This window comes from Microdochium trichocladiopsis, assembly GCF_020744255.1.
Source record: "Microdochium trichocladiopsis strain MPI-CAGE-CH-0230 chromosome Unknown B0I36scaffold_9, whole genome shotgun sequence".
In the NCBI taxonomy this organism is placed as follows: domain Eukaryota; kingdom Fungi; phylum Ascomycota; class Sordariomycetes; order Xylariales; family Microdochiaceae; genus Microdochium; species Microdochium trichocladiopsis.
The window spans coordinates 174,577-190,010 of NW_025763552.1; the positions used below are offsets into that span (position 1 = coordinate 174,577).

Below are 15,434 nucleotides of genomic sequence, written 5' to 3' on the forward strand. Positions count from 1 at the left end.
GGGAGCACGGGGAAGCGGGCAGCCTATACCTGATCGAGCAATTTAGGCGCTGGGCCGTACACCACCTCTCGTGTGCCATGTGTTTCAGTTGTATCCTTGCCGGATCCGGGGGAAGGGGCCGCGCGGTTGTGCCAAAAGCTTACTACTGAATTGTACAACCGTAGGAGTTGGGCAGGTCACACAATAGATACCCGACGTGACTTGATGCATGTTTTTCTTCGCAGCCCAAATCCAGCAATGCGACATGAACAGTGGAGGGACAGGTCTTGATTCTTATGGTCTGAAGCTGCAAAGCGAATCTATCGATGATGCGTCTCGCTCCATCCACGAAGGCCTAGTGACTAACTAATGTCCAGACCACGAGGATGCGATCTGATGTTGGTTCTTGGTCCGTAATTGGTCGCCTTTCCCTCTTCCCTTGCACACACGTCTAGACATTGTACTGTGTCCTGATGAGCTCGTAGTTGATGCGCCTGCCCAAATAGCACGACTCCCCTCCCTTGGACGACGCCCTCCACGAGCCACTGAAGCTGCGCTGCTTGCTCAGAGTCCAGTCCGCATCGTTGCGCACGTCCTGGGTGCCAATATCAGTGCCTCCGCTGAGCGCCCGAGCCCGGTACAGCGCATTGGTGCCCCCGTTGGAGCCGGCCACGACCAGGTTCTCCCAGTTCGTGGTGCTCTTGACGTTGAACTTGCCGCCGCCGTGCGCGCGGGCCCACTGGTAAATGGCCTTGACGCCGCCAGTGGTCGGTCCGTTGGGTCCCGTGTGGTCCTGCCGCTTGTGGTCGTAGCAGTAGTCCGAAATGATGGACCCGGAGAAAGCGGCGTCTTTGCCGACGCGCAAGTTGATATCGCGTTCTTCCAGGGCGGCCTCGGTGTCTCGCGCCTCGTGGAGGTCCTCGTGCTCTACGTAGCGGCGATCTACCCAGACCGTGACGTGGTCGCCGTCGCCACGCTTGAGAAGCGAGTGCTTGTACACTACGCAGATTTCCTCGTGTCAGAATTCAGTTTCATGTGTCCCCGCGTTTGGGCAGGACTTACTCTTGCTCAAGTCGACTCCATGGGCCTCGGCAAGCTCAAAGTCGCGAGCTTCGAGAATGCTGTCTCGCTTGAATCGGACCACTTGTGCGGGTTCCTGGCCGTCGGGGGCTGGGAAGGCGACTGCCGTCGTGGCAGCGAAAACGACAGCGAGAAGAGATTGAGGAAGCATGGTGAGGGATTCTAGGAGGAGAGGTAATGGAGCAGGAGTATGTCTGTCTTGATGGTTGCTTGTTTCAGGAGTCAGGAGATCCGTGCTTCTTGGTTAGCTACGAGAAGATTGTAGCAGAATGCCGTGACTATTTATGTTTTGCTCTTGTTGTCCTTTCCGTAGCAGTATTCCTATAAATGCGGCATCCTCCTTCGGCTAAGCCGGGAAATACTGATCGTACGAGAACCTATGGGAAGCAGTTGATCGACCATGCACGCCAGAAGGGTGGATGTGTCGGGGCTGAGCGACGCGGGGACTGAGAAGACATAATACCATGCGACCAAAATGGGCACAACTCCGAGCGAAGTATCAAGTCAATGACGACAAAATCTACTTGTTTGGTTCTGACACTATGGACTCCATTCAACCAATTTCGGACGAGGCTGTTTTGATTCTTGTCCCAAACAGATAGCGACATCAGGAGAGCCCAAGCCCCGAGAATTCTATGAATATCTCTTGGCGGAGGATCGGGGAGCTTCACCGCCTGCATGGCTGCGGAGTATTCCATGTGTATCCTAGACAGCTGTTACCGATACAGGTCCTATGACCAGCTTGGGACGACGGCGGCTCCGGATTGGCCAAAATGGGGAACTTTTGGAGAACACTATGCACCCGGTCTGCTTCCTGTCTTGCCTGCTTTTGCTTTTAGCATAGTCCTCAGACCAGCGAAAGACCACAATGTCAGAACGAACAAGACAATCCGCTATGAATACGACAATCCTTCCTCATCCACCCAAGGGGCTAATCAGAAAGAAATGTCGGAAACCGGCGGTTTGTTTATTAACAGACACCTCGAAACCAGACGCGCTGGCTCGTCAACACTATGGGGCATTTGCCGTGAGTTTCCCTCTTTCTCCTTCTCCAGTATAGAACGAGGTTACGCTGTCAGCGTCCGGCCTCATTCTGCGGCGGAACTCGGCAAGCCCTGCATATGCAAGGGCCTGAAGTAGTACTGAGACTACTTACATGTTGTCTCTGATTCTGATTGAATTATGACTCGCTGGCCCTAGGCATCGTTTTCTATTGGGCAGCGACCAGGAAGCATCCCTGACGATCGCTACCTGTGCTGAACGGGCTGATCAATAGGCCTAGGTATCCCTGTCCGTCCTTCGGTGATGTGTTCACTTTCAGAAGTTCAAGCTGTATTCGTGCACGCTGATTCGTCTTTGGAACCCCTCGCGCATCGGACGTGGAAGTCGACTCGGCAAGCGATGCCGTCCCAGCTGCTGTCAGCCTTGGCAACCAGTCATGGGCTTGGCCATGTCTTGCCCGTATATTAGCGGCTTGGCTACCCATTGCCTGCCCAGCTGAATTGGGGGCCGATCAGTGTGGAAAAGTTGGTTCCAGCGCTTGTGCCAGTAGCTGAGGCGAGGTTTGCATTATAGAGTGTCGAACCACTCCTAGACCATTTCAACACATGCAATCGGCGAGAAAAAAGTATCTTGATTGCTGACGAGCTTTTCAAGTTGGTTGGGCAAGGCCATGACCCCGGGTTTTGCAGAAGGGAGTTGTAATATCATCTCTATCATGAGTATTCGAGATAATTGCAACTCTAGTGTGCCATGCATATGCTTCGTTCAGCCGGTTTACAATCCCAACCACCACGACGTCTGCTCAACCTCGAAAGTCCCTGCAAGCGCCGGCGCCTCGCTGCTCTCGCCGACAAGGACATCATACGCGCCCTTCTCGCTGATCCACATCTGCCTCTCCTCATCCCAGTAGCTCGTGGCATACTTGAGGAGCACCTCGACCTCTACCGTCTTGCTCTCGCCAGGCTCGAGGAATACCTTCTTGAACCCCTTGAGCTCCTTGGGCGGCCTCTTGATCAGCGGCTTCTGCTGACTGATATAGACCTGTGCGACGGACGCGCCCGCCACAGCCCCCGTATTCTTGATCGTGACTGACGTCGTCACCTTGTCGCCACCTTTCTTGTCCACCTTGAAGTCCGTGTACTCGAAGCTGGTGTACGAGAGGCCGTGGCCAAAGTGGAACAGCGGCGCCAGCTTCGCCCGGTCATAGTACCTGTAGCCGACATACACGTCCTCGCCGTATAGCGTGCGGCCATTCTCGGAGCCGAAGTTGAGGAATGCAGGGTTGTCCTCCAGCCGCTTTGGGTAGGTCAGCGGCAGCTTTCCGCAGGGGTTGAACGCCCCAAAGAGGACGTCGCCGATGGCATTGCCGCACTCGTTGCCGCCGAAGCTCGCGTGCACGAGCGCGGGCACCTCGTTGGCCCAGGGCATCGTGACAGGGGTGCCGGACTGGATGACGACGGCCGTGTTTGGGTTCGCGGCCGCGACGGCACGGACGAGCGCGTCGGTGAGGCCTGGCAGGTCCATGTCGGGCCGGTCGAAGCCCTCGGCCTCCCACTCGCCCGTCAGGCCCGCGACCACGACGACCTGGTCGACCGTCTTGGCCAGGGCGACGGCCTTGTCGATCTCGGTCTGCGCGTCGATCTTCCTGGTGCAGCCCACGCGGACGCCGCCGCCGCGCATCGACGTCGAACCCTTCTTGCGGAACGTCTGCGTGGCGCCGGACCCAAAGTGCAGCACCACCTTGTACGTGCGCCCGGCCTCGAGGTACTTGGTGCCCGTCTCCTCGAGGGTGCCGGCGCCCATGAACGTCGAGCCGGGCCTCTGCACGGTCGCGTTGTCCACGACGAGCTCGCCGTCGACGAGCACCCTGGCCGTGCCACGCACGGAGCAGCCAAACAGGTACTCGCCGCTCTCTTCGGGGGTGATGGTGCTCACGAGGTCCATGTAGAACAGCTCCGGGTTCACATCTGGGTGTTTGTAGTCCGGCAGGAACATGTCGCTCACGTGGTACTGGACGATGTCGCGGCACACGCGGCCCTCGACCTCGGGCGGCTCGTTGTAAAACCGGCACGTCACGCCCGGCCGGCCGTCCTCGCGGGTCGACATGCTGCTGAGCAGGGGCAGCTCCTTGTAGCAGTGGCACCCGAGCGTGTACTGCGCGTGAGGGGCGTGCGCGGCGATGCCCTCGAAGGGCGTCGTGAGGTACGTTGCCTTGAGCGAGGCAGAGCCGCCGCCGCAGTAGGCTGCGATTTTCGCGTTGGGGCCGATGACGGCGATCTGTTTGGGGATTAATTCCATGTGTCAGCAATGTTCTGTTCGAGGTTCTCGAAGAAAGAATTGTCCCACCGTCTTGTCCTTCTTGAGTGGCAGGACGTTGTTCTCGTTCTTCAAGAGCACGACACCTGCGTTGGCCAGATCGCGCAGAGTCTGTCTGATCTCGGGAGTGTCGATGGTCTTTTCCTCGATGTTCTCAGGGAAGCCCAGCGGAGCGACGCGGTTGATGAGGTTGAACAGGTTGCGGATGCGGTCGTCGATGGTGTGTTCCGAGATCTTGCGGCTGCCGACGGCGACCATGATGTTGGGGCCGCGCTGCCGGGGCGGGCCGGGCATTTCGAGGTCGAGCCCGGCATTGACGGCCTCGGTGGCAGAGTACGTGCCGAACCTGTGTATGTTACTCTGAAGTTAGCTTGGATCTCTCTGTCTCTGTCTTCCCCTCTCTCTCCTGTTTTGAATAGAGTTTGCCCAGCGATGATTCAGGAGCCCCAACTAACCAATCACTCATAATCAGCCCGTTGAATCCCCACTCCTTCTGCAGAATGTCCTTCATGATCCGGGGGTCCTCGTTGACATGTAGCCCATTGACCTTGTTGTAGGCTGTCATGTATGCCAGGGGTTTGGCATCCCGCTGGCAGAGCATGAACGGGTACAGGTAGATCTCGCGCAGGGCCCGCTCGCTGACGACACAGTTGACGGCCTGGCGCTCGTGCTCGCCGTCGTTGCACACAAAGTGCTTGATGCACGCGGCCACGCCCGTGCCCTGGACGCCGTTGACCATGGCGCTGGCCATGGCGCCCGCCAGCACGGGGTCCTCGCTGTAGCTCTCGAACCCGCGCCCGCCCAGCGGCGAGCGCTGCATGTTGACCGTCGGGCCGAGCGACACGTGCCCTCCCTTGGCGATGATCTCGTTGCCGAGGAGCTGTCCAGCCCGGCGGATCAGGTCCGTGTCCCATGTCGCCGCGAGCCCCGTGCCGCAGGGCATGCAGGCTGCCGCAACGCCGTTGAAGAATCGCGCCCCGCGGGCACCGTTGGGTCCGTCGGAGAAGCGCATCGCGGGGATTCCCAGGCGCGGGATGTCGCATGTCTCCCAGAAGTTGCGGCCCGAGAGGAGGCTGATCTTCTCCTCGAGCGTGAGCTGCGGGATCAGCGCGTCGACGTCGAGGTACGGCGCCATGGTTGCTGAGCCGTGCTTGGTGGCGCAAGGAGTGTCTACGTCTATGTGTCTTTGTGTATAAATGAGGAAGCAGAGAAGAGGAACCGAACAATAAGACGGCTCTGAAGTTACGACGAGAGACAGATGGACAAAAGAGCAGAGAGGCAGGGCCATGTCATTGTTCGTTACGTGCGTGGGGTTTTCTAGGAATTCCCCAATCTCGGGACCATCCCGAGCTCAGACCCCACGGGGCCCTCGCGAGTCATGGGTACTTCAGGGACCATTCCCCACCATTGTCAGGGATTGTCCCCGAGGCTGTTGCTCCACTGGCAGGGGCATCGGCACATCAAATGTGTATCCCAGGGTGGACGACTCTTAATATTGTGATACAATAGCTAAACGTGCTAGTACGGGCCACCCATCACATCAGGTCCTTGATCGCCAGACAATACGTCCCCAGACCACAGCTGGCTCACTCCCGGCCACCACAGATCCGACAAGTCGCTATCCCCAGCCATGAGGGTCTGCTCAAAGTTGGGCAGATGGTACGCGCCGCCGTCACCAGATTTTGGCGGCATGCGCGTATTAGCTTCAAGATCCTCTCCCTTGTCACGGTGACCACAATCTCGCCATTGTGTTGTTGTCGAAGCTCCTGGGCTACGATCCTTGATAGGGGACGCCTGTTGCTGCTCCCACCGCCGGGCATCGACAGCCTGCAGAATGCAGTGACACCTCCTAGCGAACGGGATATTTCGGCTGGCGTAGCGGCCTAGGCTGGCTATACATTCTGCCAGTGAAGTCTCGAGACCAGACATTACCTCGGCCCCATGACTTTGGTCTTGCATCAAGGGCCTTAGGAGTGCGCCACGGTGGAGGAGCAAGCTGCGGAGACTCGGGGATATGAGGGCAGACAGCAAGACTGTGCCGGCTGTGTACAGGTCTGTATCGGGCCACGGGCATTAGCGATCGTCCGTAGAGATGAAAGCCTCGAGCAGATTCGGGGACACTGAGGTAATGGGGGAAGATGTGCACGGCTTACAGAATATGGAGTACCACCAGGGCGGACCCGCCCAAGCTTGTGCCGGATTTTCCAACTTCGTGACGAGCTCAATGGCGGCCGCGACGCACGCCCTGACACAGCCTGCCTGAGTGTCCTGCTGAAAGTCCGTATCCGCCGTTGCGGCTTCTATCTTGTGGCCAGGCGAGAAGGAGGGCGGCGACGAAAGATGTACCAACATTGGTCTGAAGAGCAGGATGCGGAGATGCAGGTACCGGCAATGTAGGGAAGTTGCTTGTCGTAAGAAGATGGGCTCGCTGCTATGCGACAATGTCGGCTCCAGGCTGCTGCTGCTTGTAAATGCGAGATGTGGCGGCACGGCCTTCCGCCACCGCGCCATGTCCGCGTCGAGCTCGAGAATCTTGATGAGGCTGACAGTCTGCATATTGAACGCAGCAGTGGCGCCGGTTATGACCTCCTCGGGAGGCCGATAAAGATTTCTGCGCAGAGTCAGCCTGTCAGCAACAAGTGACCGCCAGCAACGGGGGTCAATCTTATGCATGAGCACACTCACTTCAACACAGACATCATGACGTCCGTCAGCTTGAGCGTCTGCACAAAGAACTCGATCTTCGACATGTTGCCTTCGTTTCCTGCAACACCAACCATACCATCCCTGTAACTCCCCGTGTTCATCTTGAGCTGCTCGTCATCAACCCCCACCGGCATCGGGATGGTCGTCGGCCACGCCACCATCGGGGGCCGTCCCAGGGTCATCCCCAGCACCCGATCTAGCAGCAGGCAGCACCACCACGTGCGCCGCCTCTCCTGCTGCTCAGCCTGGCTCTCGGTTCGCCGGTCGAGATGGATCCCGATCCCCTGTGCCAGGCGCACGGCCGTGCCGAGGGTCACCCAGCACTTGTTGACGCTGTCTGTGCTCTGGAGGTACTGGGCCGTCAGGATGTATGCCTGGACGAGCTGGAGGGAGCCGTGGTCGTGGTCGGCGTCGCGGAGGAGAAGCTGGGAGCGGTGGAAGAATGTCTCGGCAGACTTCTGCAAGGCTGATGGCGGTGAAGACGCCTTTGTTGTCGAGGATGCATCCAGCTCGGAGGATAAGGCGTATGTACAGCCCAGGGCCAGGAGGATATTCAGTGTAGCGTGAACCGCTCGGGCAGAATGCACATCCGACTCGGGATGTTCAAAACCCCCCGGCATGGCGGAAGCCAGTTCTGCGACATCGTCAGGTCTGCTAGGCTGGCTCCAAACTGCCCCGTACCGGCGCATGAACGTCGGACGGTGCAGCACGGGGTACAGCGTGTGCGACAACTCCCAGTACCGCTCTAGATGCCGGTCAGCTGTCCGCCGGGGTGGTAGGATGATGCTGTCGAGCAGGGCCGACAGCTGTTCCTGGCCGCGCTTGCTGCGGAGGCGGGCCGGGCTTAGAGAGGCTGGGGTTGCACTGGTGGCTGTCATCATCGGCGTGACATGGTCTGCACTGGCAGTGCTGTGGCTCCTGGCCGCTGATGATTCTTGAACCTCACGCATAAACGCTGCAGCGCTAGATGGTCCGAGGAACACGGCACGGCCGGTCTGGTCAGGGGTCCTGCCGTCTGCCGCGCCCATGACATCGCCCTTGTGGTCATCGTCGTCGCTGTTGTCTTGTTCACCGACTGGTCGACCCCGCCGGCCCGTGTCGCCCCGAAGATTGCTCCCAGCACATCCCAGCGCTGGTTTTGTATGTTTCAATGGCGTCTGAAAGTACGGTAATGGTGAGATGCGAGCAGGGTCTCGAGCCATTGGAGTTTGGATTCTATGCGTGTGTTGCAGCCCCTGGCTCTGGAGACCAACCAGCCGGATAGCAGCATCGTGGCTGTCATCAAGGGCATGTATGCTGTCTCCAGTACGACTGACAGTCTCCCCGTAGGAGGCACCACTCTGCCATTGCTGCTGAGCCCCTTGTCTACCATCGAATGGTGTTGCCAAACCCTGGCTGGGAGTCGCTGGCTGCTGGACCAGACCCGCCCCCCGCTCGAGGTCCCGGATCCGGTCCTCCAGCGTCCGGACATACTGCACGTCGAGCTCCAGCGGGGCGTCCGCATATACGCACCCGGACGGGTCGAGCTTTTTGCGCGTGCAGGCGTGGCACACGGGACGCCCGCCGTCGCACCGGATCTTCTTGTCCCGGCACGGCCGGCACGCGAGCCGGATCTTGCGCCGCTTCGTTGGCCGGGTGCTGTCATCGTCCGAAAGGGCGGGCTCTGGCATCGCGATGCTCGGGAGCTCTTCCGCTTGTATCTGTGTCGTCTTTGTTGGTGATGCCGGAAGAGAAGCGCCAGCCGGCGCAGGGGGTGAGTGAGCTCGGGCCCGGTCCGAAAGGCGGCGGTGGGTCATCAGAGTGGAGACACCGGGGCCGCCCGCCTCGGATCCCACCTCGGAAGCATTCCGAGCGTGGGAGATTGCTGCACCATGCCAAGAAAGTCCGGTGAGGGCACAATGGTGTTTTCAGAAAAACACTGAGACGCTTCTTCACTGTCCGTGATGTACGGTTTGCAGGATCCAGAGTGGTGCTCATTAACTTGACGACGGGACAGCACGTCTTCGTCCACAGCTAGGAGCAGACTGCAGCGCAAGACAGGCTTGGTGAAAGCTTTACGTCAGAATTGCATCAGCATCACATTCTCATACATGGGACCATCCACCAGAGTCGGCTTCGCGCATCATTTGGTGTAAGTGCCTGCTAATCTGCTGGCTGGCTCCAGATATCCTGATCAGAGGTGTCTGTGCAAGGCAACAGAGGACTGTGAAGCCGGTTGCACAATTCAGGCATGAGAAAACAGCCGGCCAGCAGCACATTTTCGCGGCAGCCTTGGAATGAGTTTGACCCCTTCCCTTGAGCGCAGAGCGTGTTATGGGACACGTCGTAAAACGTTGTACCAGCATGCTGAAAATCCCACCTTGATTTCTTCTTCTCGTTTTCTTGGCAAGGATGGTGCCCGCTCCCGTCAGCTTGCTTTGCTAGCACGTGGTCCAGAACTGCCTGTGCAGTCTCCCAACTGAGTAAAGACGCCGATATGATCTAGACGAGGCTTGATGGATGCCTACCTGCCGCTGTAAAGGTTATTCGGATAGTGGAGGGCTCGCAGTGCATCATCTTTGTTGTCCATGTAGTCTGGGTGGCTGCCCGAAATTTGTTGCACATGCCAAGCAATGAGGCTTGATGATTCGGCCGCAGTCGGCGCGTCCGACGACTCGGTCTGGTTGCTGACGGGCTGAAAAGCTCTTGCTGCTCGATGAACATCCGCCAGCCTGCATGGCTGTCTGGTTGGGAGGGTCATAGGGTCTTCCTGCAGGTCGAAAGTATACTCAGGGTAGTCCCGTCCTTCAGTCTGACGAAAGGGATACCTCACAATGCCAATAACGTTAGGGCTAGATAGAAGCTTGCTACCCGACTGAGCCCTAGTTCCGGTCCCGGGCACCAAAAGAGTACAAGGCTAGCGGCACATGCGTTCACAGGCATGTAGATCTGAAGCACTTGAGTAGCCGACGCCCACATCGCCCTTTGGTTGCAACTGCGACCATTGACTTTTACCAGACTAGACTGATATGAGCTGAAGCCAATATTCACTCGTCCATGTGGCTCGACTATGGCCGAGTCTAGATCGACAGAGGAACAATGCCCTCGGAGTCTCCAAGCACTGGCTTTGGCCCCTTGCCGACCAGATTGCTGCCACGGCTTTCTCCGTGCCACCTTCATGGAATGAGCCTTTAGTCTCCAAGTCGCGCAATGCCTTCGACCACCAACCTCAGCGGCTGCGGGTATTTAAGCACTGCGATCATGCGAGGGATTGGTTCAGATCCGCCCCAGAAACACGTCAGATAATGCAATTGATCCCACCGGCATCGGTAGGGCTGATTGGCAGGCCAAATAACCTAGGGTCCAGACCGTGCCGGACATCTGACTAGACAGGACATTGACCCACCAAAGACTTGGCAATGACACGGTATTGAGCCTCTTGAGTGGTACACCAGTGAAGCAACACAAGCTGGAAAGGGTGTACGCACGCTGCACCCTCGAGTTCAGAAACTGGTAGTCTTTTGTCATCTAATAACTGAGGGTTTGTTCAGCATTTGAGCGGTGGTGCGATTGAGTTTGACGGTAACAATACACCGGCCTACATCTATGCATGGCTTGTAGCCTAGCGGGCCGGAAGCGCTAACCGCTTGGTGCATGAAAAGCGTCGTTCTCCGTCATGATCACCGAGTGATGAAGTAACGCGTGATGTGGAATGGAGCCCTGTTCCCTGTTCGGGCCTTGGCGTTCCCTTGCAGCGAGCTGGGTCAACTGACATCGGTCCGGGGATAACGCAGAGCCAGCGACATGACTGGCGTCAGAGAGCAAGCTGAGGGAGGGCCCGGCATACCCGCCGAAAGCTACAGCGCGCAAATGTCGTGGACGGGACCTGCACGCCTCCAACATAAGGAGGGCCTTTCTCCATGGCCGAGGCCCATGGGCGAGCAGAAGAGCCAAAGCAGAGGGTCGCCGTCTGCCCGGCGTGCTGGCCGCCACCCGGTGGTGCTCGCAAGCCATGCCATTTTCTGACATGTGGTGTTGCCATTACCGGTTCTCTTGCAGTGGTGTGGTGTCCGTGGCACAAAAAATGTGACCGTCAATCGTTGTTGCAAGCCTCGACAAGCTCGGCGCACGGACACCATGCATGCTGTTGATTCCACATTGTGGCACAAGCCAACCGGCTGGCCGGGCGCCCTGCAGAAAAAGAGCGAAAGGATTTGCAGTAGCCATTTCCGCGGAGACAGAACAAGCTAGGCAGATCTGGCTGGATCTCACACTGCAAGGCCCAGAAGTGGACGTCCCCAAAGTGGGCAAAAGCATTTCTCGAGCTAGCACCTGCATTGCTGGAATGGACACGCCAGCCAATCACGACTCACATGGTCGGAAGAGGTATCCGGCGCCGTTCGCCCTAGTTCACAGCGCTACTGCAACCAAGTGATAGTCCCTGGGGTCTGATGCGCAGCCTTGCTCTACTGCAAGCCTCCATGGGCTTGACGAACCCTTGAAGCAACAACACATCAGCTCCTATTGAGTGGCCAGTTCCGTATCGAGGCGATCACGGAGCCCAGGGTCGTTCCAGACCTGTGGAGGAAGTGATCTGCCACCAGTGGTCCCAGGAAGCAGCTGAGAAGCTGCAGAGGCTGAGGTTCTTTGATGAGGCTGACAGGCCTAGCTCCTCGGCATTTTCGATCAGCGAAGAATATTGTGATAAGAGCCATGACACAAAGTTGGGACAATCGTTAGGTCAAGGGGTCGAATGTATAAGTAACAATAGTCAACTTGAGCCCGATGACATTGAACCCGCAGCGGGCGATCACTCGCTCCATACGGCGTGAATGCGTCTGTCCAAGAACTGCCGACAATTCTGACACAACGTCCGAGCATTGAGACCCCAGTCTGGTCTTTCACCGCGTGCATGGCGAGCAGCGACTCCTCCTCAGAAGTGTCTTACACTTCTGATGAAATATCAAGCCTCGAGGTATGCCCTCCGATGATTCGCAGACATATCTTGCGTATGCTCATGCACACTCTAGCGAGGTACTGGCGTAGCTGGCGGCCCCGCCACTCACCGATTTACCGGCCGCTTCAGGGAAGAGGACGCGATTACCCCGTGTGCTGACCCCGTGACGACCTTGAGTCGTCCTCGGAGTAAGCATGTCTTCAGCCACCGCTACACCTTCCAGGACTACTCGATCGAGCACTTGTCCCATTATGACGATATTGACATTGTCAAGCCCTGGCATCGGTGGTTGATCTTGGTTCAGCCTCTCGTCATTGCCGTTGTCTTTATTACGTACAGTGCATATTTCGGGTACCGCATCTGGTGTAATTACCAGTATCGACTTTTCAAGGGCGGCCTTGCAGAAGCATCGTGGATCTTTATTTGCATGGAAGGGATCTGTCTAGGTGAGTCGGGAGGCCGGACTGCCCTGATATTGGAGCCAAGCTGACGACACACGCACAGTTCCCTACTTCTTTTGGATGGTTGTGCTGCTCATCTCCCTGGGAGACCGCAAGCGGCCCAAACTGCGGCTGAGGGGCGATGCGGTGCCCACGGTCGATGTGCTCTTCACCGCCTGTGGCGAAGTTGTTCCCATGATGATGAACACCATCCGGGCGGCCTGTAACATCGACTACCCGCGTGATAGGTACCGTATCATCGTCTGCGATGACGCCGCGGACCCTGTTTTCAGAGACGCTGTCCAGGTTTTGACTGCAGAGTATCCGCATCTCTACTACCAGGCACGTACCAAGGCTGCTGGGATGCCGCATCATTTTAAAGCCGGCAATCTCCAGAGCGGAATTGACTACGCCGTCGACCTTCCAGGCGGACCAGCTGAATTTTTAGCTACTCTCGATGCTGACATGATTCCTGACCCGGAGTGGCTGAGAGCGCTGCTTCCACACCTGCTACGAGACCCGGAGCTCGCACTGATATCCCCACCGCAGACGTTCTGGAATGTGCCCGCAGACGATCCCCTCTGCCAATCCATCTGCGAGTTCATTCACTACTTAGAGCTGCGAAAAGATCACATCGGAGCAGCCTGGTGCACGGGCAGCGGTGTCGTGTTCAAGCGCCATGTCATCGACGCCCTTGGGGGGTGGCCAACACCATCCATGGCAGAAGACCAACTGCTCTCGTCCATGATGAATGGCGAGGGCTACAAGACGGCATATCTACACGAGTTCATGCAGGTCGGCATGATTCCCGAGAGCATCATAAGTCGTGAGTGTCGGGTCTTCCCAGCAGCTGCTTCAATCAAAGACGCCTTGAACTGACCTCCTGTCATCTTTTAGACCTGAAGCAACGTACACGCTGGGCCGTCGGAACGATGCAGACTGCCAGAGTCCTGAATTGGGGCTTCCCAGGGAAATATGTATGTTGCGCCCTTTTCCCATAATCTGCGCGGTTGAGCGTCCAAGCCAACCACTGACTGCTAACATCCCCACGATTTACAGACGAGGCATATGACCTTTCCCCAGCGCTTGTGCATCTTCACCTTTGCGTTCAACACCATCATGACGATACCCGTCTTCATCGCGTTCTGGATCATCCCCGCGCTTCTCTACTGGGGCAGAGATCTAATGGTTTACACGACCGCCGAGCAACTGCGCTGGCAGCTCCGCCTGTGCGCCATCTGGGCCGTCAGCCTGCGCATCAACGAAGTGGTCCTGACGCTGCCGTCGGGCTACATCCAGGGCCAACGCTCCGCCATGGCGTGGCAGTTCATGATGCCGTATTTAGCTCTTAGTATCCTGCGGTGCTACCTCCTGCCAAAGTGGCTTGGTGGTAAAGAGATCGCCTTCCTCGCAACCGGGGCAGTCCGCGGCCGCTTGAACGAGCGGAGCGCATCTCTGCGCGCCGGGCTGTGGGTCAGGATCAAGCTCATGACGGTGCACTGCCGGATCTGGTTCTTTGTCTTGTTTGTCCTGTACTGCCTCGGCGGGGCGGGTACCGACTGGTGGCGGGCGTGGCGAGTCGGGCAGCAGACCGGCGACGTCAGGGACTCGCTGCGCCACTTGCTCGTCAACTCGATGCTGCCGCCGACGTGGTGGCTGTTTCTCGTCACCGCGTATCTGATGCCCGTGGGCTACATGCTCTTCCCGCCAACGGTCCCGGACCGCGACGAGATGATGGACTTTGACCCCAAGACGGGCGTGGGCCAGCCGAAGTGCAAGGAAATCAAGCAGGTCTGGGGCGTCCTGCCGTTGATACGCGAGATTCTTTGGGGCTTGACGATTATATACTGCATAGTCCTCTTTGTAGGGACGTTCTTGTATTGAACCCGCTGTAGTCCGTGGAAACAAGCCATAATTTCCTCGGCTGCTGTTGCTTTACACCGAATCTAAGGATTTTCAACACTGGCCGAACAATGGCTCGTGAATGATGCAACCACATCAAGGCCGATGTCTTGCCTGTGTATACTCAAATATTAGTTTCAAGGATGCACTCGCCGCGGGCAGCCGCATGGATCTGCTGACAACTCTACATGATTGGATATCCGTTCTTGGCTTTGGCTTCATCATAACTGCACATCCCTTCTGAACTTGCCCTTCACGCAAGGAACAAGACATCTCCATCCTTCGTACTGGTCATTAATGGCAGCACATCACCCTCCTCCTCACCCTCACCCTCATCGTCATCGTCATCTGCAGACTCCTCGCTGTCGGAGCCGTCGCTCTCAGGGCGCATTGTCCCCTGACCATAGTCCGTGTACTGGATGTTCCCGAGCCTCAACCCGGACCCGCCCCGATACCGACGGAGCAGCTTCCTCGACACGATCCTGTACTCTACGGCAAAGACACGGTCCCCTTCGAGGGTGGCCTCATAGACGGTGCTCCGCTCTGTCGTCCGGTGCATGCCGGCCCCGACGGCCCCGCCGACGGGAAGACCCACGGGTAGCAGCGCACCCTCGACAGAAGCCGCCAGCTCGTGGCTGGACCCCGTGCCGCGCTCGGTCCTCGACACCGCGCCGCCGTGGAAGACCTTGACCCCGACGACCATGTATATCCTGCGCGCCGCCCGGGGGCTGTAGCGGGATGGGAAGAGCGACTCGATCTGGGCGCGCAGCGCGGGCGTCGCGGCCAGCCGGTCAAACAGCTTCTCGTGGTCGCGGACGCGCCAGGTCGAGATGCGCTCCGTCGACAGGTCGCGCTGCCTCGTCGCGGCCCGCGAGGTCGCGAGCGAGAAGAGCTCGTCGAGCTTGCCGTGCACGCCGACGTCGCGGGTGGTCGTCAGGAGCAGCGAGGCGTTGATGTCCACCCCGCAGTCGTACACGAACTCCTTGTGCACAAAGTCGGGCAGGGTCTCGGGCTCGCAGCGGTCTAGTGGCGAGGTGTAGTCCTGGACAAACTTGCCCAGCAGGTCCTGCCCA

General features: G+C 58.1%; 5 protein-coding genes across 5 annotated transcripts; 1 reads left to right on the forward strand and 4 right to left on the reverse strand.

Moving 5' to 3' along the window:
• Positions 1-430: 430 nt before the first annotated feature.
• Positions 431-1,210, reverse strand: B0I36DRAFT_250525 (uncharacterized protein; the record flags this gene model as incomplete). Its single annotated transcript, XM_046150549.1, has 2 exons — positions 431-978; positions 1,042-1,210. 2 exons carry the CDS (start codon positions 1,208-1,210, stop codon positions 431-433), a joined length of 717 nt encoding a protein of 238 aa, XP_046007926.1.
• Positions 1,211-2,673: 1,463 nt separating this feature from the next.
• B0I36DRAFT_294985 (beta-glucosidase) lies at positions 2,674-5,619 on the reverse strand. Its single transcript, XM_046151833.1, has 3 exons — positions 4,833-5,619; positions 4,408-4,723; positions 2,674-4,338 (listed from the first exon to the last, which is right to left on the reverse strand). Exons 1-3 carry the CDS (start codon positions 5,510-5,512, stop codon positions 2,836-2,838), a joined length of 2,499 nt encoding a protein of 832 aa, XP_046007927.1. The 5' UTR covers positions 5,513-5,619; the 3' UTR covers positions 2,674-2,835.
• A 246-nt stretch (positions 5,620-5,865) lies between these two features.
• B0I36DRAFT_331330 (uncharacterized protein) lies at positions 5,866-7,279 on the reverse strand. The gene is made up of 3 exons (XM_046154966.1): positions 7,063-7,279; positions 6,531-6,988; positions 5,866-6,431 (listed from the first exon to the last, which is right to left on the reverse strand). The coding sequence occupies exons 1-3, from the start codon at positions 7,263-7,265 to the stop codon at positions 5,896-5,898; spliced, it is 1,197 nt and encodes a 398-aa protein (XP_046007928.1). The 5' UTR covers positions 7,266-7,279; the 3' UTR covers positions 5,866-5,895.
• Positions 7,280-12,017: 4,738 nt separating this feature from the next.
• Positions 12,018-14,343, forward strand: B0I36DRAFT_376418 (nucleotide-diphospho-sugar transferase; the record flags this gene model as incomplete). Its single annotated transcript, XM_046160449.1, has 5 exons — positions 12,018-12,037; positions 12,209-12,465; positions 12,524-13,285; positions 13,357-13,436; positions 13,519-14,343. The coding sequence occupies 5 exons, from the start codon at positions 12,018-12,020 to the stop codon at positions 14,341-14,343; spliced, it is 1,944 nt and encodes a 647-aa protein (XP_046007929.1).
• On the reverse strand, positions 14,327-15,156 carry B0I36DRAFT_331331 (uncharacterized protein). The gene has a single exon (XM_046154967.1). It carries the CDS (start codon positions 15,062-15,064, stop codon positions 14,615-14,617), a length of 450 nt encoding a protein of 149 aa, XP_046007930.1. The 5' UTR covers positions 15,065-15,156; the 3' UTR covers positions 14,327-14,614.
• Between the last annotated feature and the right edge of the window lie 278 nt (positions 15,157-15,434).